The following is a 21,828-nucleotide window of genomic DNA, read 5'->3' on the forward strand; positions in this document are numbered from 1 at the left end:
GGTGGTAGTACTCTAGGGCTCTGAAGGCATTCCTGCACTAAATAAATTTAGATACTATGGAGAACTCAGCTCTAGGAATTCAATCCAACTTTTGATGAAAATACATCAACTATTGCAATGGATGCATTTGAAAATTCACATAAAAACACACATCCAGATGCAGTAATTCTTATGGCAGAGGTTTTATTGAAAAGCCTTAAGTGTGGCAGCTAGGTGGTGCAGTGGAATAGAGCTCCGGCCTTGGAATCAGGAGGACTTGAGTTGAAATCCAGCCTCAGACACTTGACACTTATTAGCTGTGACCCTGGGCAAGTCATTAACCCCGACTGCCTCAGCAAAAAAAAAAAAAAAGCCTTAAGTGCTATAAAGAGTTAGTTTACCACAACTGAAATAAATGTGCCCAAGAAGCAGAAGTATTTTAATATAAGACAGCCATGTATATTGATATAGAACTGTTAGAGATTCTGCCTGACCTTAAATTAAAGAATTTTCTGAAAGGTAAAAAGGTCTCCCTAGACCTTTACAAGTAATAGGCCCTTATAACTGATTCAGAGTATTAAGAATTTTAAGTATCATGGGGATCAGTACAAACATTGTAGTTCTGTGATTTTGAAAATTATCTGTAAGGCTGATTTAAATTAAGTAATAGCCTAAAAGAAGGGTTTATTTTCTGGTACTGGAAGTAATTTTCAGTGGTTTTTTTTCCTTTCCCATGGTTCTGTGCTCTCTGTAATATTTTATGTCTATTAATTAGTAATTATGTCTAATTAATGTCTATTAATGTATAATCTATAAATCTACATATAAAATTTCACGGGAAAACTTGCCAGTATGATGACATGGAAAGCTTGGGCTGTCAAAATGATGAGTACTGAACTAAATATAGTAAAGCTAATTACTGAAGCAATGGCACCCCACCAGTTCACCTTAGCTGCAAGTGATTTCCTGGGCTAAAAGAATGGTATATGTGTTTAACCACATTAGAATACATCTCTGATCCTCTGAACCTAAGACTATTTGAATAGCTCCTTCTAGTTGTTTGACATACCCTCAAACCCAGGAAAAAACATTTTTAAAAATTCTTTTACTAACATATGAGATGAAAAGCATAAAATGAAGGGGTACGAAAGCTTGGCTAAAAGTGAAATGTTTTCTTTACTCACCATGGCATCCATGAAAGGGAAGGCAGCAAGATAAAGGAAAGCTCTTCGAGTTTTATTTCCCACTGATTCATCCACATGGTGCAGTTTATTAATAATATAGTAGCCTAAGTCACTGTAAGCTGCAAGAGTACAAGACAAAGTTATCATTAATGCCTGGAGCTGCTCACAATTTTGAAGCACTCTAAGGTTGGCGAAATGTTTCACACACGTCACTTCCTTCCACCCTCACAACAACCCTGTGAGGTAGGAGCTAATATTACCTCCATTTACAGAGAGGCTGCAACTTGCCAAGGGGCATACAGTTAGCAAGTTTAGGAGGTGGGATTCAAACCCACGTCTTCCCAACTCCAATGGGAGTGCTTTGTCCACTAACCCTCAGTATCTTTCAATTCTCCAACCTGAGAATATGTGTGTGTGTGTGTGTGTGTGTGTGTGTATGTATGTGTGTGTGTATGTGTATGTATATATACACATACAGATATATAAATATATATAATATAGACACATAGGCAACATACAGGAAAAAAATATATATTCCTTTCTACCATGTCACAATTTCTTTTTCATGATGTAGGTCAGTTTGGCTTTGGCCATTTTTCATCTCTTATATTTATATATCTTTTTTTAGGAGGGGCAGATTTAGGTAAGTTCTGCCCAAAAGGTAAAGGAACTCTTAGGATTCCTTTATTTCTAAGATGCGATGATTTCTAATAGGGTTAGTACTTCCTACTATAATGACATGTGGGCATTCTCACAATATTACAGTAGAAAAAAAATACAAAGGCGGTACCTTTGTTTAAACTTTATGACTGATCCACGTTTATACGGCTCCTGGAAAGAGTCATCTTCATTGTTGTTCAGTTGTATCTAACTCTATATTACCCCATGGTCACATGGACTCCACAGGAGTGGGTCTGCACTCCCTTCTCTAGTGTGTCCTCATTAATTAGGAACTGAGGCAAATAGAGGTTAAGTGACTTGCCCAGGGTCACATAGCCAGTAAGTGTCTGAGGCCATCCTTGAACTCAGATCTTCCTGACTCCAGGACCAGTGCTCTATCCACTGAGTCACTTAGCTGCCTTGTAGATAGTCATCTCAAGAAGAACCAAATAGCTAGAGCAGAGAAACATAAGCAATGTTGCATAACACTCTTTTGTGATTTTTTTTCCCCCTTTCTCTATTCCCAGTGGCAAACAAAAAGAAACGAGAGAGTCAGGTATATGAATCGTGGCAAATGTTCTAGAGGTTACAAATGAGAGTGCCAAGGTTGGACACATTTCTTTCTTCCTATAGAGGCCTATACTCTAAATAATAACCTTTTTAATTCCTTAAGCAACAAGTTTTCCTGGAGACCATGTCTTCAGGTGTCTTCTCATAAGACAAAATCCTCCCTATGAATGCACTGTGGCCTCACTTCACATCTAGTGTAGCTGTGTTAGGACCTTTGTGAAAACCATGGAAGGAGCCAGTAATCCAGAAGTAATGCCAATTGAGGAGAGCAGCAAAGTACAAAGAAGGCAGAAAGTGGGTATTAGTTTATAGCTCATACCCTGGTGCTGCCTTATTTCTCAGAAATTTAATCCTGCTTGCAAACAATGCCTGTGCATTATAGTGGAGTAGATAACATGAAGAAACAGAACAGCTGGAGTAACTGAGAATAAGGGAAAACCACTATAAAAGAGGTTATGGAAATACTTGTTTTATTCCATAAATTACAAATAAAATAAATAAAAATAAAAAAATAAAAGAGTGACATAGCAGATCTGGGGCGATAGAGGGTGGCAGAATGATAGAGTATTCTAATAGGAGAAGATTTGGCTAGCAGAAGATGAAAAAAACAGCACACATTATACCCATTTTACTACAGAATGTTTGATAGAGAAATACAGTAATTCTCTTCCTTTCTAACAAAAGCCATAAAACAATTAAACGCAAAAAGAAAAAAAAATCCATTACATGAAAGATATGCTTTACAGCAATGGTTCTCAAACTTTTTGGACTTGGGACCTCTTTACACTCCTAAAGACTGTTGAGGCCTCCAAAAATTCTTTTATGTGAGTATATCTATTAATATTTACTATATTAACAATTAGGACTGACATTTAAAAATATTTATTAATTCATTAAGCAATAAATCCTTTCTATTTTAACACAACATTTTTAATGGAAAATAAATCCAAAACAAAAAAATTGATGAGAGGAATGATAGTTACACATGTTTTTACAAATCTCTTTAATCTCTGGCTTAATAGAAGATATCTGGGTTTTCATATCTGTTTGTGTATTTAATCTGTTGTGATATGTTGTTGCGGTAGAAGCATATGAAGAAAATTCAGCCTCACACAGATATGTAAGTTCAAAACGGAGATTTTAACAGGCAAATAATGTCTTAGTATTATTATGAAAACAGTTTTGACATTCTGGATCTCCTAAAAGGGCTTCGGGGACCCCCATGTGTCTGAGGACCATACTTGGAGAATCACTGCTTTAAAGCAACTTTAAAGGTACATGATAAATCAGATTAAGGTTAAAATTTAATACCTTTTCCTCTAATCCATAACTTTTCTCTTTTCATTTCATATTCTAGGTCTAATCTTTTGCATAAATTGATAGAATACTCCATTTTAATTCTCCCTATTCATCTTAGTATGAAAGCTAAACCTTCCTGTGTTTTGTACAGTCTCTCTAGGATTTGGGTTAAGTTGGCAGCCAAATCCCTGCAGATAGCTCCCCTCAGCTTCTATTTTCCCAGAATTGAACCCTTCCCTCCAGCTACTAAAGGAAGAGATTTGAATCACCGAAGATTGAGGATTAAAGTCAATAGCATTTAAATGTTCTTACAACATATCAACACTCTTTTGTTAATTGCCTCCTATGTTCCTGGCACTGACAATAAAAGGACAAAAAATTAATTACTCTCTGCCCTCAAGAAGTCTACATTCTATGGGAGGGACAGCATGTCCCCTAATAAGTATATAATACATACATAATATGCACATAATAAATACATACTATGCACAAAATAAAAAAGGATATAATTTGGCGGGGGTAGAGGAATCACTAATAGTCAGGAAAGGCTTCATGGAAGAAATGGTAACTGAGCTGAGGTGGTGCAGTTGATGGAGCGCCAGGCCTGGACTCAGGAAGACTAATTTTCCTTACTTCAAATCTGGCCTCTTACTAGCTGTGTGACCTTGGACAAGTCACTTAACCCTATGTGCCTCAGTTTCCTCACCTGTAAAAGAAGCTGGAGAAGGGAACGTCAAACCACTCCAGTTTCTCTGCTAAGAACACCTCAAATGGAGTCATGAAGAGTCAGCATGACTGAAAACAACCACACAACAACAACAACAACAACAACATGGATTCTAAGAAGTGAAAGTGAAAAGGAAGTGCATCCCAAGCAGGGGGAACAACCCTGGCTAAAGCACAGAGAAGGGAGAAGAATGTAGCAGTAACAAGGCGGCTAGTTTGGATGGATGGTAGACTACACGAAGGAGAATGCTATCTAATAGCTCTGTTAGGGTAGGCTGGAGCCAGGTAGAGAAGGGTTTTTGTTTCCTAGCATTCCTGTATTCTATCCTTAGGACAATGGGAGAGAAAGAGCCATGTTTGGCTCCACAAAGCATCTCTGTGTTTAGCCCAACTCTGGATTCTTGCCCTGGTCCTCCAGGCTTTCCTCATGAGGAAAGAAGCTCTACTTTGTGATTTCTGGTTTTCTCCCACCCATTACTTATTTCTAGGACTGGAAAGGTGTAAATTATTTAAACTAATCTGTATACAGAGCTTATCTAATAGATTTTCAGCTAGATTGTCTTAGCAATAGCTTACAACCTTCAACTCAAATAACCTGCCTCAATAAGACAGTTCTTCAGAAACTATTTTCTGGATCTGTGTATCTTAGAGATTAAAAGATTTTGAATGAAATTTAAACAAGGTTTTGGAAAACAAATTTAAATTGGTTCCATGAGATGGCCCACAATCAGCCTATTTGCAGATAAGCCTGACTATTTGTAAGTGGTCAGCTTGGGCGTTTCAGAGTTCAGAAGATAGTGATGGCTTTGAAGCCTGGAGGACTTGGCTTCTAATCCTGGTTCTGTCAGTTGTTACATGTATGACCATGAGCTAGTCACATACCAATTGCTAGGATTTATATGGCATGTCAACGTTGGTGAAGCACTTTATAAATATTACCTCATTTTATCCTTACGACAACCATGGGGGTTAGGTGCTATTACCATCTCCATTTTACACATAAGTAAACTGAGGCAGACCAAGGGTGACTTGCCAATGGTCACCAAGCCAATAAATGTCTAAGGCTGAACTCATCTTCCTGACTCCAAGTCTAGTGCTTTATCTATTCTGGATCTCTGTTTCCACATATACAAAATGGGAATGAGGTTAGACTAGATGTCTAAGGTTTCTTTCTGTATTAAATTTATAATCTTATGATCCTAAATGGGAAGAGCCCTTTAAGGCCATTCAAAACCATTAGGCTAGCTAGCTTTGACTTCAGGCAAGCAAGAAAATAATTTTAATTTAAGATGCTAACTAATTTTGTTCTTTATTTGTCTAACTCAGAGCAAAGTTCTCAGTGACTATCTTACTAATCAAAAAACTTAAGATCTTAAAGCTCTTCCATCATTCTGTTTTCTCTTTCTGGGCAGGATAAGTGGTGCTGATTTCATATATGTATTGCTAACGTATTTCTTTCAAAAATCACTAACACCATACTTGCAGCAGGGTTGACAGTTCCTCTCACTGAATGGGCCGGTTTTTCTACTTGCAAAATGGGACATACACAGCATACACCATCATCTGTGTGTTACACTATGCAAATGCTTAGCCTGCCAGGACATTTTCCACTGCCAAAATAAAGTCAATGTCATCTAAAGCCTTTAAAGCTGAGTCAATGGAGGGATAAAACCAAGTTTTCCTACTGCGTCATATGATGCCATTTCTAAGAAGAGCATAATAATTCAAGCCAATCAATTTAACAAATACTTAAGTACACAGTTTATGGAACGAAGTTTGTAAGGAGCTTGAGGTAAAAATATATAAAAAAAGTTTGTGTCCCAGGGGCTTTGACATATGACTAATAAATTTTAGATTAGTGTGGTTATAAGGCCAAGAAGACCCCAAGAGAATATAAGGAATTACTCACTAAGAGTTATAGAACATTTCTAGAACAACTAAGTTAAAGAGGGCTTTTAAAAAAAAGAGCACCATAGACATAGATAAAAGAGATCAAGGCCTTTGGCTGATGAAGAAATAACATTAACAGATGTTTAGAACACAACACCTTAAAGTTTGAAAAGTATTCATCTGCACCCCCCAAATAGTCCTATGAGGTAGGTAACAGATGCATTATTATTCTATCTTATGGCTGAGAAAAAAAAATTCACCTATGGTCACACAACTAGTGTCAGGGGTAAGATCAGGAACATGAAAAAAAAAGTTGGATTAATTGAGTATGATCAAAATTCTTAGGTAGATGGAGAGAGCAATGTTAGCAATCTAGATAAAGGCCTGGGAAATTAAATATTTGGGATTTGTAATATAATTGCTTAAGAAAAAATAAATGCCCAATTGACACAAGCACTGGCCGACATTTATGGCACAAAGAAAAAAAAAAGAAAAAACCCCACAAGTCTCTAAATCATATTAAGCAGTCTTTGTTGTAGGTCAAATTCAGTTTTTTACTGATAATACTTCAATTTCATTCAGATTCTCCTTAATTATAATAGGAGGTCATATCATATAATTATAGTAACAAAAATTTAAAATCTTCCAGAAAAATATTTTTATTTGCACTATAAAACCAGGGTATTATCTTTATGTGATGTGCTGGTTAGCCAATTATGAAATAGGTGAAGTAATATTTTACACAGGTGCTAAATTTATTCTTTAATTCCCATCTTAGGAATCATCTAGAAGCTTTTAAATTCAGTTTCCTTACCCAGTTAGATTAAATTGTGCCAAATTGTGCAATTAGCCCTGTAAATGGTTTTGGTACATATTTTATAAGTAATGAGCAAAAACTGCTACAATATAAAAGCAGAGAACTGGAAATAGGCAGACTGCATGAACTGAATAGAACTTGGAGATGGGTATTTTGTCACATGTTTCACAATACATTAGGTGATTCAAAGAAAGATAGGAGCTGAAATCTCATAGTAGCGAATGATCATGTAAAAAAAAATAGTGCATACAGACAATAAGCTGCGAGAGCAGTCTGAATCTTTCAAATTATACTAAAACGCTTTTTTTAAAAAAGCCACCATTTCTCAAATCAGCTGGGGACACAGTGCAAGGGCTCCTAAACAAAGATGGGGTGAATTTCTTCCACCAAACTAAGTACTAGGTCCAGAAGTTTCCTGTGTCATTTATGTCATCTATAGATATAGCAAACAGAACACCTCTATCTAGACCACCAACCTAAATCAGAGCGACTACCTACGAGTATTTATGTGGAACATATTTCATGTGAACTTATATATGTACATGATGTCTCCCCTAACAGAATGCCAGCTCCTTGAGGGCAGGAACTTTTTTTTTTTTGCATCCCTGACGTTTAGCACACAGTAGACTTTTAATAAGTACTTTCTGATGCATTAATATAGATCACTATCTCTCTATGACTTCATAAACATTCAAAGTACAGCTGTAGGTACAAAATTCGTCACCCTGTGGCCAAACTGTCTATAAAACCTTTCTGAATGTAGCTCATCTAATCCATGGATTACAGACCCACAAGTTTTTCCTGATTCGCTATAGTCTTCAAGAAACAAAACAAAACAGCTTTGGTCAGTTAAGACCCTTGGGGCTTTTTCTCATGTTTTAAAATCCCCAATGATGTGTGGAATGATAATGAGGGTTTTAGAAAACAACTCTGGGTTGTACCCCACAGCCCCCTATCACATTTTCCTTGTCTGCTTGTCTCTCATACTAACCCATTCTTTTGTTTCTCCTCATGTGATCCAGCAAAGTGTTTTAGGACTTACAGCCTTGTCTTCCAGGATCATACCATTTCATCCAGGTAAACTGTGGGTTCTCTGATAACCAATTCAATTCACCAAGCATTTTCTAATGCTTACTATATACAAAGCACTGTACTAGGGCCTGTAGATACCTAGAAATAATCTCTGCTCACAGGGTGCTTACATTCTACACTCTCACTGGCCCTGAGAAAAGAGACTCAAGGTTGACTCCCTTGACCTGCTTACTGGTACAATGCCTCCATCTTCTCCCCCAGCACACATTTCCCACCTTCAAGCAAGCCTAACCAGATAAGCCAAATGACTTCCTACCAATATTCTCTCTAATTCCTTGTCAGGCTGGAAGCAGACAACCAGGCTACATGAACAAGCTATGAAGACTCAAGTGGATGTGTAATGAGAGCAAACAGCACTCCTAGAAACATTAGCCTGGTGCCGAGTGGTATATGCAATTGATCTAGTGTTGACAGGTATAAATGCTAAGCACTTGAATAAAACCAAACCAAATAAACTCTATGATCTTGTGACTCCTGAATTTAGAGGTGGCAAGGGAACAGAGAGATCACCTAACCACCACTTTGTAAAGGAATAGATCCAGGGAGGAAGTCATTTGTCCAAGATCACAGAGAATAAGGTACAAAAACAGTCTGAATCCTTTAAAGTAAAATGCTTTTTTAAAAGAAGCCACCATTCCTCAAATCTTCTGGGGAAGGGTTAATTCTGAAAGGTGTAAAATGAAGGGAAATATTTTCAACCTCCAGTTCTTTTCTTTTCCACTTATCAACATATTTGTTGTTCAGTCTTTTTCAGTCTTGACTCTTCTTGACTCCATTTAGGGTTTTCTTGGCGAAGATATTGAAGTGGTTTGCCATTTCCTTCTCCAGCTCATTTTGTATCTCTTTTTTTGTGAGGAGGGGGCGAGGCAATTGGAATTAAGTAACTTGCCCAGAGTCACACAGCTAGTAAGTGTTATATGTGTGAGGCCGCATTTGAACTCAGGTCCTCCTGACTTGAAGGCTGGTGCTCTATCTACTGTGCTACCTAGCTGCCCCTCCAGCTCATTTTGTACGTAAGGAGACTGAGGCAAACAGGGGTAAGGTGCCCAGAGTCACAGAGCTAGTGTCTGAGGCCAGATCTGAACTCAGGAAGATGAGTCTTCATGATCCTAGGTCCAACATTCTATCTATTATGCCACCTAGTTGTCCCCAGCACACAGGGGTAGGCAAACCTAGTAGTTAGGGCTTCAGTAAGAAACCCAGTCCCAAAGACTTCCTGAACATGAAGAGGGTCTGGCTATATTGGTCTTCCATTGTTTTTTAGAGGTAGTCAGAGGGGTCTCAGAGTAGTTTTAGGAGGAGGAAAGAGGAAAAGGTAGACTGTCAGGGATGACAAGAGAGCAAGTAAGGGTGGGGGGGGAAGAAGAAGAAGGAATGTAAGGGTTAGTGAAAATAAGCTATAAGTCCATTTACATTTTAGTGTGACTTTAAGACATTTAAGCTTGGCAAATGGATGCACTATAGCTGTAATAAATACCATTAATTTATTTTTTGGGGGGGTCTAGACCTGTGATTTCATCTGTATAGGGGACTCTGGGTGAAGAAATTTCATGGACTGATACAGATCAGCAACTGTTCTGTAACTCATAATCAGAGACTTACCAATGACATTGAAGGACTGATCAGGTGATGTGCCCAGGGATCATACCAGAAGCAGGCTGCAGGTGCTGGATTTGAACCGAGGTTGTCCCTACTATAAAGCCAGCCCTCTATCCGCTAAGTCACATGGATTCCCACAATAAGGACAAAAGGACAAATTCTTTAAGGTGATCGCCATGAAGTGTGAGTCATCATTCCCTTGTGCTTTCTGCCTTTGTTGGCCTTGCCCGATTTCAGAAGGCTTTGGCCAACTCACTCATCATTTATAGAGGCAGCTGGGTGGCACAGTCAACAGAGAGGCAGGAAGATCCGAATTCAAATATGATCTCAGAAACTTACTAGTTATGTGATCCTGGACAGGTCACTTACCTTCTCTGTCTCAGTTTCCTCAACTATAAAATGCAGATGATAACAGCTCTTGCTTCCCAGGATTAAGAGGATTAAATGAGATACTACTTGTAAAGTACTTAACATAGTGTCTGGCACAAAACAGGCACTTAAATAATAAATAAATGACTGCTTGTTGCTGTCCTTTTAATTATGTTTTATTGTTTTTATGGACCTATCTTCACCACATATTTAACCAGCATATGCCTACATTATGCCCTTCATTTAGAAGATTTGGAAGGAAAAAAATTTTCCTCATGTCTTCAGAAGGGCATCAATTTGGGAAAATCTGACTAGTCCTCAGAGGATATGTAGTGACTTAATGGGAGAGTAGAATTAAAGGAAAAAGGATAATGACTATTTGCTGAGTTAGAAACATGATTTTGTCTGTCCTTAAAAACAAAAACAAAACAATGCTAGTAATCTGAATCATGAGGAGCAAAGCAGAGAAAGACACATTTCATTTGGAAATAATAAATTCTGTATTAAAGTACAGGGCACGATTCTGGATTCTTTTATTGTAGAAAAGACGTGAAAAATTAGAGAAAAACAAGTAAAGCACTGGTCAATGCTATTTTAGTATTAAATTGACATGGAAAATCTTTAAAAATTACACAAAAGGCTGGAACAAGATCCTATAAAGAAAGGTCTAAACTAGTAGCAGTGGAGAGTTGTAGTGGAAGGAGGGTCAGCCTTGGAACCAGGACACACTCTCTATCTTTGTGACTATGGATAAGCCGCTTTATCTTTTGGTGTCCAAGGCAAATGGCTAAGGTTAGATAGGAAATCAGCTGCTGATGTGTAGGGGAGGGAGTTTCCACACCAGGAATCTTTCACACAGACAAAATCATAGGTGCTAGGCCTCTTCTCTTTCAGGAAAAAAAAAAAAGGAATTAAAACAGGTTAGCCTGAAAAGAGAATTGTAAGTGTGCTTCCTCTCGTGGGATCATAATGGTGTTTTTCAAATATGCCAATGTGACTATCCTAGTGGATGCTCTTCATGTTTTGGTTAGTAGGGTATTTAATGATGAGTTTTTCAACATTAGCCTTTTCTCCTATGTGGATCACCCAAAAAGTGGGTGCTGAGTGAATGCAAACTCATTTTAGTATTAGCCCAAGCAAAATGTAATTATGACAGTAAATCTGTAGTAGCCTCAAATCACCTGATGTGTTATTTATTTATTTGCTTTTTGGTGAGGCAATGGGGGTTAAGTGATTGGCCCAAGGTCACACAGCTACTAAGTGTCAAGTGTCTGAGGCTGCATTTGAACTCAGGCCCTCCTGACTCCAAGGCTGGAGCTCTATCCACTGCACCACCTAGACGCCCCTGATGTGTTCTTTAACTAAATTTAAATAGATTTTAAATTATCCACTCTTTTGTGTTATTAGTATTGCAGCTCTTCACCTCTAGCATAGTTAATTGAAAGTTGGCTATTCTAAAAAGAAAGGAGATGCTAAGTTTCCATTTCTACTAAAGAAAAGAAAAAATGGACTTAAATTGCAGCCAGAAATATATAGATCAGACTCACAACAGAGGTACATACTGGGATGGATTACCAAAGAAGGTTGTAAAGTCTAGGTTAAAGCTAATATAAAATTCTGTGGTCGGAGAGACAATATATCCCTCCCCCCCAATCTATATTAAAATACAGACTCTTGTGTTTGGCAATTAAAACTCATCACAATTTGTTTCCAAGCTAATTATCCAGACCAACTTCACATTGCTTCCTTTTATATATTCTGCTCCAGGTACACTTGCCTCTTTGCTGCTCCCCACAGACAACCTGCTATCTCTTGCTCACGTCATTTTACCTTTTTGGAATGGTCCCCCTTCTGATCTCTGCCTCTTGGAATCCCGACCTTCTTTCAAGTCTTAGCTCAGTGCTATGGCCTTTTCTGATTTCTCCAGTTGTTAGGACTCTTCCAAAACTACTTTGTATTTACTTGTATTAACTTTTCTATGTATATGTAGAAATATAGCATACATATCTAGCAAAACATAATCTCCTTAAGGCCAAATGTTTAATTTTGTCTTTGTATCTCCAGTGCCTAGCACAATGCCTGGTATAGAACGGGCAATTAATAAATGCTTGGTGAATTGAATTCAAGGAGGAAACACAGCAAGTACAATCTGCTTGCTGAGATTAGAAGAGAGCAAATTTTGGTTATAAGAAAACTTGTCGGAGCAGCTAGGTGATGCAGTGTATAGAGCATTGGCCCTGAAGTCAGGAGGACCTGAGTTCAAATCTGACCTCAGACCAAACACTTGACACTTACTAGCTGTGTGACCCTGGGCAAGTCACTTAACCTCAATTGCCTAAAAAGAAAAAAAAAAGGAAACTTGTCAGGTCTCATAAAAGGGAACATGAAAGAGAATGAATAAATCATCACAATCTTGGACAATAAAGACCATTTAGATCATCAGAAATATTCAAATGTGTAAGGAAATTACAGATTCAAGGGAAGAAATGGCCAGGAGAGTAAAGCATAGGATGTAAGAAAACAATTTCACCTACATTATTTTTAAGTAATTGCCATGGTCAGGAAAAGTCAAAAATATCTTTTATGATAAAAACAAATCCATGGGATAGCCTTTAATATGATGCAGAATCCCTTTCAGTTATATGATTAAATTCATTGTCTTCTCATACATGATATGTTTGAAAATGGAACCCAATTTTAATGTATAAAATGCAGTCATTTTAATGGAAATGACTTTTCTTGAAAGGCAAAAGTTTTCTTGTCTCTAGCTTTAGCGGGAGAGCCTCGAGTTTCTTAGCTATGATTTCCTGATAAACAGGCTCAGACTTCTGACCTCTGAATCTGTTCCACATACTTTTTTGAAGAAAGATAAAGAGGGGAATAATTGGTGCATTTATTTCAGAGTTCAAACATAAAAGAACATTAAAAAACAAAAGGGGTTCTTTGAACTAGTATAGAAACTCCTTTGTTGTATTAAACATGGAACAGTCTAAAATTGAAACACTTTTTGGGAAAAGGCCCAAGATAACATTAGCTGAAGAAACTGATATGCAAATATCTAGATATCACTAAATCACTGAAGCTGCACGTGTATGTGCAAACACTGATTCCAATGAGCATTTAGGACACATATATGGAGACTTGGGCAGGGGACCAAATTAGCGAGCAACTTTTCTGCCAAGGGCTTGTGAGTATAAACAGTTAGCACTGGAAACTGGACTGGATATTTGCTAGGCAAGATGAAAAGCTGCATACTGTCTTGTATGCTGTCCTTGGCATGGGAGCTGTGACACATTAAAAAAAAAATAATAAGAAAGATCTACCATAAGAGGTGGCATTGTATGCTTTTAGACATCCTACTCATAATACACTAACTGGATTAAGGGAAATGCTGTCTCCTTTAGTTAGAGTTCATATTCACAGTTCCTGCATACATCAATGCTAATTTTGAAGTAAACAATGGATTTGTAAAGTGTTAGTCACAGGTCTTTGTGGTCAATGGGGTTTTATAGATGTGCCAATCAATTTCCATGTTGAATGAATGGAGCTGGATTAAAGCCAAAGATTTCAGTAATCATATCTTTAGGGATTTTATCACCTCCCAAGAAGCCAGCTAAAGTAAAGCTCTTATCAGAAAAACCTTGATAGATCAAGGATGTGGTTAAATTGCAAAACAATCATGCACAAACAGGGATGTTTAGTGTTATGCAAAGACCACAAGAGGGTAGGCCTAGGTAGGCCTTGGAAGAGGTTTCCAGAGTCACCTAGTCCAACCTATCTATACCTGACAAAGAACCTCTTCACATCATAACAGATGAGTGTCAAGTCAGTCTGAAGACTTCAAGTGATGGGGAGCCCACTTTCCTTTAAGGTAGCCTGTTAATGCTCTTAGATAACTCTAATTGTTTGGAATTATTTCTTTACATTGAGCCCCATCAGCTTCCCTGAAACTTCTGCCTATCACCACAGTCCCATTCCTCTTCTCTGAGGCCAAACTGATGAAATCTGACCCCTCTCCCATATGACAGCACTTGAAATATTCAAATACGGCAAAATCACTCCCCTCAAATCTTATTTGTTCTTTTAGACTAAATACACATGACCATTTCCTTCAACTCATTCTCATATAGCTTTACGAGGTCCCTTACTATGGTGGAACCCTCTTGTGGATGTTATCTAGCTCTTCAATACCTTTCCTAAAATTGTGCTCAGAAGTTAATTCAATACCCCAGCAGTGGTCTGGTGGGAAAAGAACACAGAAGGACTATTTCCTACTATGGTCTGGACCCCATGCCTCTCTTAATACAGCATAAAATCATATGAGTTTTTTTTTTCCACTGCTGCTCTTTTGCATTATTCACACTGGGCTTGCAAGCCACCTTGCCTCTGACCCCCCCTCCCCATTTTGAGCTCCAGCATGATGTTTTGATGTTCTACTGCAAAAAAGTTTTAACAGATCCAATATAAATGTGTCTATGATAATTCTCATGTTAATTATGATCACTGCCTTATGCAAAAGAAATATTTTTACATGATTAAACTTGTTCCTGATCCAGATACAATGAGAATGTAACAGGGCATACTTGTTTTAACCAGTTACCAGTACCTTAAACAAAGAACTTATGTTTTTGTTAACAGCAAACAGTGTCAATCTTAGTTGAGCATAAATATGCATGAAGTCACAGAGATACTTGCTATCTCACTGATATACTAAGGACCAATGAAAAAGCTGAATAGAAATCACAGGTTCCCTGAGAAAAGAAGGGATTTCTGTTTCTACAGCTTTGGGGTAACTCTGGAGATGAATGCAATTTCTATTGGCAATTACATTTACATGGGAGGCATAAGGTATTCATTATTTTATTTATATTTATTACTTATCATGTGAGATATTTATTATTTGCATATTAAATAAGATGAAATTATACATATACTATAAACATGTTAAAATAAAGTTTAAGGTAAAAGGAGCCATGGCCACTGAATACACTGTAAAGTAAACTGGGGGTATCTTACCTATCAAAGTGTGAAAAACAGCAGCTATGGCACCTGCCACCACCATGCACAGAACAGCCTTGGTCCTGTCTCGTTTGCTGTTCACAAATACCAGACCCACATTTTTAAAGTCACTCATGGGGCCTGTGAAGAATTTCATCAGGGAATAGGCCAGTCCATAGCTGGCCAGCATTTCGACTGCATCCTCCTTTACAGCAGCAATACCTCGGTTCAAGGCCTGCAAGGACAGGAGGGAAAATAAAGAAAAGCAAACATTAACACAGCAGGTTCAGATACATAACTTGAATTCAAAGGAAATTCAATTTCTAAAATAAAACTTAAGTAGACCACATTGTTACAGGAACAATTAGTATCATATATTAACCACCCTGTGAATCTCAATTTTAATTTGATCAACTACATTGTTTTAAGATTTCAAGGATGTATGATTTCATTTGTGGACATTTCCTCTACTGGCTCAGATTTCAACTCTTTTTTTTTAGATAGTTTTTACTTGCTAGGGCCAAAAAGTTCATCACAGGTCAGCTAAAATTGTGATGAGTCTCCATGAACCTAGCTAGGCTGGTCCTCAGACAGCAGACGTAACGTCTATTGCTAGGCCCATATGTGAAGTCTTTTCAATTGGTAAGATCTGAGAGAGCTTGGTTTCCGAGGTGCTGATCTGAAATGCAGAGGGAGTTTCACTCTAGGAGAATTCCTTCCACTGGTGAAAATCATGGCTTTGGTCCCATAGCCATTAAAGAGAGAAAATATCAGAGCTGAGAAACAAACCTAAGCCTCCTAAGAGTAAACACATAATAAATACTTGCTGACTACCAGTCTAGTGCTTATTCTAGTACTGAGTTGACCAAGCTCTGGTTCTTGGCATGAAATTTCAAATTTGTGAAATTCAAATAGGCTTAGGAAATGTCTCCACAGGGCCATCAAATTATCTCTGCGGCTGAAATGATCATTTAATTCAGTTCAAATGGTTGAAATCTAAATCCGTCACCCTGTGATTTTAAAAGACAAAGCCTCTGGGCCCAAGGTTAAGACATCAGCGAGCCATGATTCTTGTTTTGAACAATGTGCAAATGACTAAACAGAACACTGACCTAACCTCATGGGGATGCTCTCTTTAGGGAGTCTTTCTTTTGAAGTTGTAATCTGTTTCCCACTTATCACTCTTTCTCTATTATATACCCAATGTTTGTTATTTAAGTTCAAAAGAAAAGAAATGAATTCCTTTCCTTGCTGTCTTTGTGAAAATGAGTGTTCTCTAGGTAACTTAGGTGGGACAGATTTAATAAAAATCAACCTGCAGTTCTTTACTATACTTAGTACCAGTTACGGATCTCTTAGAGGCTGTATGTTACAATGGATAGAGAAGGAGCCTTGGCACTAGGAAGCACTGGGTTCAAATCCTGCCTCTGACACATACTGGCTATGTGACCCTGGACAAATCACTGAACCTCTCATTTCTCTATCTCTAGCCCACTCTTTAAGACTATGAGTTGGAGGAAATCATTAGTAGAGGAAATGGACTTCCTCCTAAGTGTGCCAACAGATTCATCCTGTAATAGAACTTCTCAGACGTAACAGAAGGATTTAATAGTTTGCTCTAGGAGAAATGTATAACAATTTATAGCCTTACTAAAGTAACTGAAACAGCCACGACAAGCTATTTCTACATATGCTTTATTTGTAAGGCTAACCTCGATTTTCAGAGACTGATCTTAAACACTGGGCTGAGATCTAAAAATATGGGACAGATTTTGCTTGCATACTGTTAGTATACACTTTGCAACAGGTAGAGAACCAAACAGCTCCTGGAGGACTGGGGCTGAACATAATCTTTGGACATTCCCCATTCCCAGGACCGTGATCTGCATAAAGCAGGAGATTAACAAATATTTGTCCAACTGAACCAAAAGGATTCCAGTTTCCTTGGTAGAATATCTTCACTTATTGCATTTAATGAGGAGCAACCCCCCCGACAAGAAAAAGAGCTGTACACAAGTATCTCAAAGAATAAATGTTATCTATGGAGGAACAACACTCTCTAACCTTAGAATAATCAAAGGTAAGGATTCTGGGTAGCTGTTACAATTCAGTATCATCTTCCAGACAAAGCTATTCAGGTTGCTAGCATGTGCTGTGTTCAATTTTTACTTCCAATTTTCTTTGATTTCCTTTAAGCAATAACTTAAAACCTCTACTAGAAGGCTCTCATCTCTATTTCTTAAACAACATACAGCTTGTCATAAAACACTTCCCTGTGTGACTGACCTCCCATTTCACCAAGACTTCTTTTATGTCTAGCTACCTTAAAATCAACCTGAAAACTCAGAAGCCCTGACAACTAACACTTGTATATCGAAGGGGAAGATTGGGAGAGTGAGCTGGTTCTTGTTATGCATCAAAACATACCTACAGGACTTGAGAGCCCACCAATTTAATTTCCTGTTGTATGTCCAACTACATCTAGTTCAGAACAAAACCCATACAACCCATGAAGATTCTGTTCCCAGTCTTTCACAATTCTGGCTGTAATCCCTTTATCCACTTTGTGCACATCCTCTATGGCTCACAGGCAAAATATGAAAAAATGGTACCCTATTTTTTTTTCATTTTATTTTGGCTAGAGTTATCAGCATTATAAGATAATTTTATAATTGCTTAGAATATTGCATATGCTTATGACACCTTCATAGCAACTAAACTAGGGTTTAAAACTCTTCTCTGAGTTTCCATTTCTGCATATGTAAGATGACAAAGTTTAAATAGGTCCTCTTTAAAGTCCTTTTCCATCACTAACAGTAATTCAGTAATTCTTTCTTCTGGGCAAATGATTTTTTTTTCATGCATCCCTCACAAAGGCATTAATTTCCACAAAAGATACATGAATTATTTAGAATACTTTCAGAAAATATATAATAGTGCATTTAAATACTGTAGTGCTAGACTGTCATACTAGCAATTTGGGAGGTCTACTCCTTGACAAAAGGACACAAGTCAACCATTACTAAGGATATCTATAGTTCTCCACTTTCTATTTCTGTTGATGCTACTTGGTTTGGTCCCAAGGAGGCAAGTAGATAGGAAAGCAAGATACACATTAATTAGACTTGATCGGTTGAATCAGTTCAATCTGAAAAAAAAATTCAGCTGACTCAATGACTACTTAGTATAGGACTGTACTATCAGAAGAGACTCAATTAGTATCTTGTACCACAGTTGGAGGAGTTCTCCTGTATGTGAATGCTAGGGGGAAAAGGGAGAGAGACGGAGAGAGAGAAGGAGAGAGAAACGATTTTGTGGCTAAATTATAAAGGCATTAAACCTTGTTTCTGGGCAATATCCTAGTGGAATGCTTTATGGTAAAATGCTTATTTTAACTGGTTTTAAAATCCAAATATTGCTTAACCTGGAAAGAAATGATTCTTAAATTTCTTCCTCATAATCCAGATACTGAAAATGATTAGATGTAATTGTTTTATAATCACAACAAATTTATAGCTCATTGTGTAACTGTAGTTAAATAAAGTAATTGTGGGAAAATGAATTCATGTCAACTGATTATTGTGCATAATAACTTACATGTCACTGCTTTATGGTTTATACAATACTTCCTTCACATCATCTCTATAATTTCAGAATCACAGGATCACAGATTCAGCTGTCAGGGACCTTTGGGGTCATCTAGTCCAATCACTTCATTTTACAGGTAAAGATTCCGAGGCTCAGGGAGGGCAGAACAAATTCTATTACTCCCACTTTATTAGATGAGAAAATTCAGGCTCAGAGAGGTTAAATGACTTCTTGATAGGCCCAGAAAAGTAGAATTCAGAAAGCTGACATTTAAACTCAGCTATTGTGACCCCAGACCGGGCCTTCTCCACTGTGCTGAGCTTTAATTGTATGCAGAGACTATGAGATCCTTACTGGTTAAGTAAGAAATATTTTTGTGTAAAACTAACTTGTTCTAATGGTATGGCTGTAAAGCCATACTCTGCAACACTCTTCCTTTACTCAGTTTTTTCTGCAACAAAATGCACTACAAGAACCCTGAAAAATGAGGAGTAAGAATGGGTATGACATCTTCAAGAGTTTAAAAAAATGGCATAGCTTCTTTTTCCTATTAGTCAATCCAGAAGTCCATATTAAGCAATGCTGTGTGCTGGGGTCTATGGCTATAAATACGAGAATGAAACAATCCCTCCTCTTAAGGATCTTACATTCATATGGGGGAGAGCACAAACATAAGCATACTCAGGAGAAATATTGAAAAAATACAAGGTAGTTATTCAATACAATGCAAGGCCCTAGCAATTGGGTGGTTGGGGGAAATCAGGAAAGAGTTACCATATGGCTGTGAATGATATAATATTCTGATCTCTGAATGATCCAAATTACAAAGAATAATAGAAAGAAGTGTGATGGATCTGAGTTGAGTGTGACACATTAACAATAACTTGCATCTGAGAGGTGGCAAAAGAGACATTATGAAGGACAAGTATGACTGGACTGACCCATCTTTTTCACATACTAAGAAGAAACAACACATGATACATTGGAATCCCTGAAGTAATAACAGTATCAGAGCTTTACGTGGATCTTGCAAGGAGGACTTCTGCAAAGACGTGGACAAGAATCATACCATACATGATGAAAATATGGTTACAATTTGTATTGCTAGAGAAAGTACCTACACACTTATGAATAAATGGGTCAATACTTCAGGAAGTAATTAGGAAGCACTGTGTTCTTCCCAATGCCACTTCTCTGCCAAATGAACCTTGGCTCATCAAATCACCCCCATCAACCCCTCCAACTAAACATGACCTCTGACTATGCCAAGAAAACGAATGCATAGATTTTTGCCGTTTAGTCATTTTCAGTTATGTCCGACTCTGTTCGTTTTTTGTTTTTTTGGCAAAGACACTGGAATGGTTTGCCATTTCCTTATCCAGCTCATTTTACAGATGAGGAAACTGAGGCAAACAGGGTTAAGTGACTTGTCTGGGGTCATAGAGCTAAAAAAGTTTCTGAGACTGATTTCAATTCAGGTCGTCCTCACTCCAGGTCCTGCACTCTACCCATTGTGCCACCTAGCTGCCCTAAGCACATCGATTATCTATTAAATACCTATAAGACCCTAAAATGCTTCCTTTTAATAAGTGACTTTTCTTTCACAGAGCTTCTGCCTTAAATGGCCAAATCCACCCTTTATGCAGTGGTTAGAAAGATCTAATTTTGAGTGTCGGTTCCATTACTTATTAGCTGTGTGACTCAAGAAACATCGTTTAACCTGTGACTCAATTACCTCATTTGTAAAATGAGAATATTAGCACTTGTACTATCTACCTCTCAGGTTTGCTGTTTTAACATAGAAAAATGTTTAAAATTGTAAAATACTATATGAGACATTTTCATAACAAAAATGTCCCTCTTTCAACAAGAGAACACTAGGGATGTGTCGTCCATGGTGCACAAAGTCAGAGAACCCAATCATTTCTTTTCTCTCTTGTACTGTGAGGATCATCTGGGCTTATATCAGAAAGGACAAATGCCTGCTGATGCTCCAAAAGGCCATGTCTACACAATACAGAATCACTGCAATGGTAAAACATACTGGTTTTTATCTTCCCTGACTCCACTCTGTCTAAGCTTCCGACCCTTTGGGGTTATCCAAGCATGGCGCCAGTTAGTGTCAAGCTGCCCTGCCCGAGCACCAGGAAACATGGGGGCGGAAGGGACAAAAAAAGATTTTGATCAAGCACAAAGCTTCTAAGAAGAGCCAAGTTCATTTGTTCACAACTTTGACATAATCCATTATTCTCCATTTGAGAGGGACAGTCAGGGTCAGTATTACTTTCACAGATCGACCATTACTGAAACAATCCAATATATCAGGCCTGAGGAACACCACATTTTATTCCATTACCCACCAGAATAACTTCTTGGCAAATCTTGGGTCTCTAAATCAGGAAGGAACTTTTAACACCCTAGGCTTCAGGGCTGCTCTCCCCCCTTCCCCTTGTTAATGATGCTAGTACAAGTATACCTCATTTTGTTGACAAGAAAACTAAAGTTTCGTCTTTACTTACGGGTGCACAGCTATTTAAGCAGCAGAACTAGCTCTTACTCCTGTGCCTTATGATTCTACCACAACTACTTATGATTACCAGAACCTAGCTGGTCCTCCTTTCCCATATGCCATCCAGCTTGGCACAGTGGATAGAGCTCTGAATGGGAAGGCAGGAACACTTAGCTGAAAATTCCAATTCTGCAATTCTGAGTGAGGCACTTAACTCCACTGAACCTCAGTTTCCTCATCCATAAAATACTAACTACCCCATAGTTATCATGAAGATCAAATGAGACAATAGAAGTAAAGTTCTTTGCAAAACTTATGGTGCTAAATAAATGTCAGCTATTAATTCTATCTACCTGTTCCCTTGGTGATTTCAAAACTGCTTATGGCTTCAATTATTATCTTTACATAGATTATTTCCAAGTCTTTATCTTTAGTACCAGTGTCTCTTCTAAGTTCCAGACTGGCATTTCCAACTGCCTACTGGACATTTCTTTCCTAGATGTCCACCAATGTATCTAAAAACTCACCAATTCACTCAGATCATCTTG

General features: G+C 37.8%; 1 protein-coding gene and 1 long non-coding RNA gene across 4 annotated transcripts in view; one reads left to right on the forward strand and one right to left on the reverse strand.

Annotated features, from left to right (window-relative positions):
- Nucleotides 1-21,828, reverse strand: part of ANKH (ANKH inorganic pyrophosphate transport regulator) — a 165,364-nt gene that overhangs the window by 71,605 nt on the left and 71,931 nt on the right. For all 3 annotated transcript variants that reach the window (XM_021008625.2, XM_078153319.1, XM_078153320.1), the window contains 2 exons: nucleotides 15,202-15,418; nucleotides 1,164-1,282 (listed from right to left, as the gene is read on the reverse strand). In XM_021008625.2, the coding sequence (XP_020864284.1) occupies nucleotides 1,164-1,282; nucleotides 15,202-15,418 (336 nt within the window). The remainder of the gene's footprint in view (nucleotides 1-1,163; nucleotides 1,283-15,201; nucleotides 15,419-21,828) is intronic.
- LOC110223235 (uncharacterized) lies at nucleotides 7,893-8,639 on the forward strand. The gene is made up of 3 exons (XR_002328634.2): nucleotides 7,893-7,969; nucleotides 8,148-8,202; nucleotides 8,500-8,639. It is a non-coding gene; the product is annotated as an uncharacterized LOC110223235 (long non-coding RNA).

The sequence above is a fragment of the Phascolarctos cinereus genome, unplaced genomic scaffold (assembly GCF_003287225.1).
Source record: "Phascolarctos cinereus isolate Bilbo 61053 unplaced genomic scaffold, phaCin_HiC Scaffold_4;HRSCAF=312, whole genome shotgun sequence".
Lineage (NCBI taxonomy): Eukaryota > Metazoa > Chordata > Mammalia > Diprotodontia > Phascolarctidae > Phascolarctos > Phascolarctos cinereus.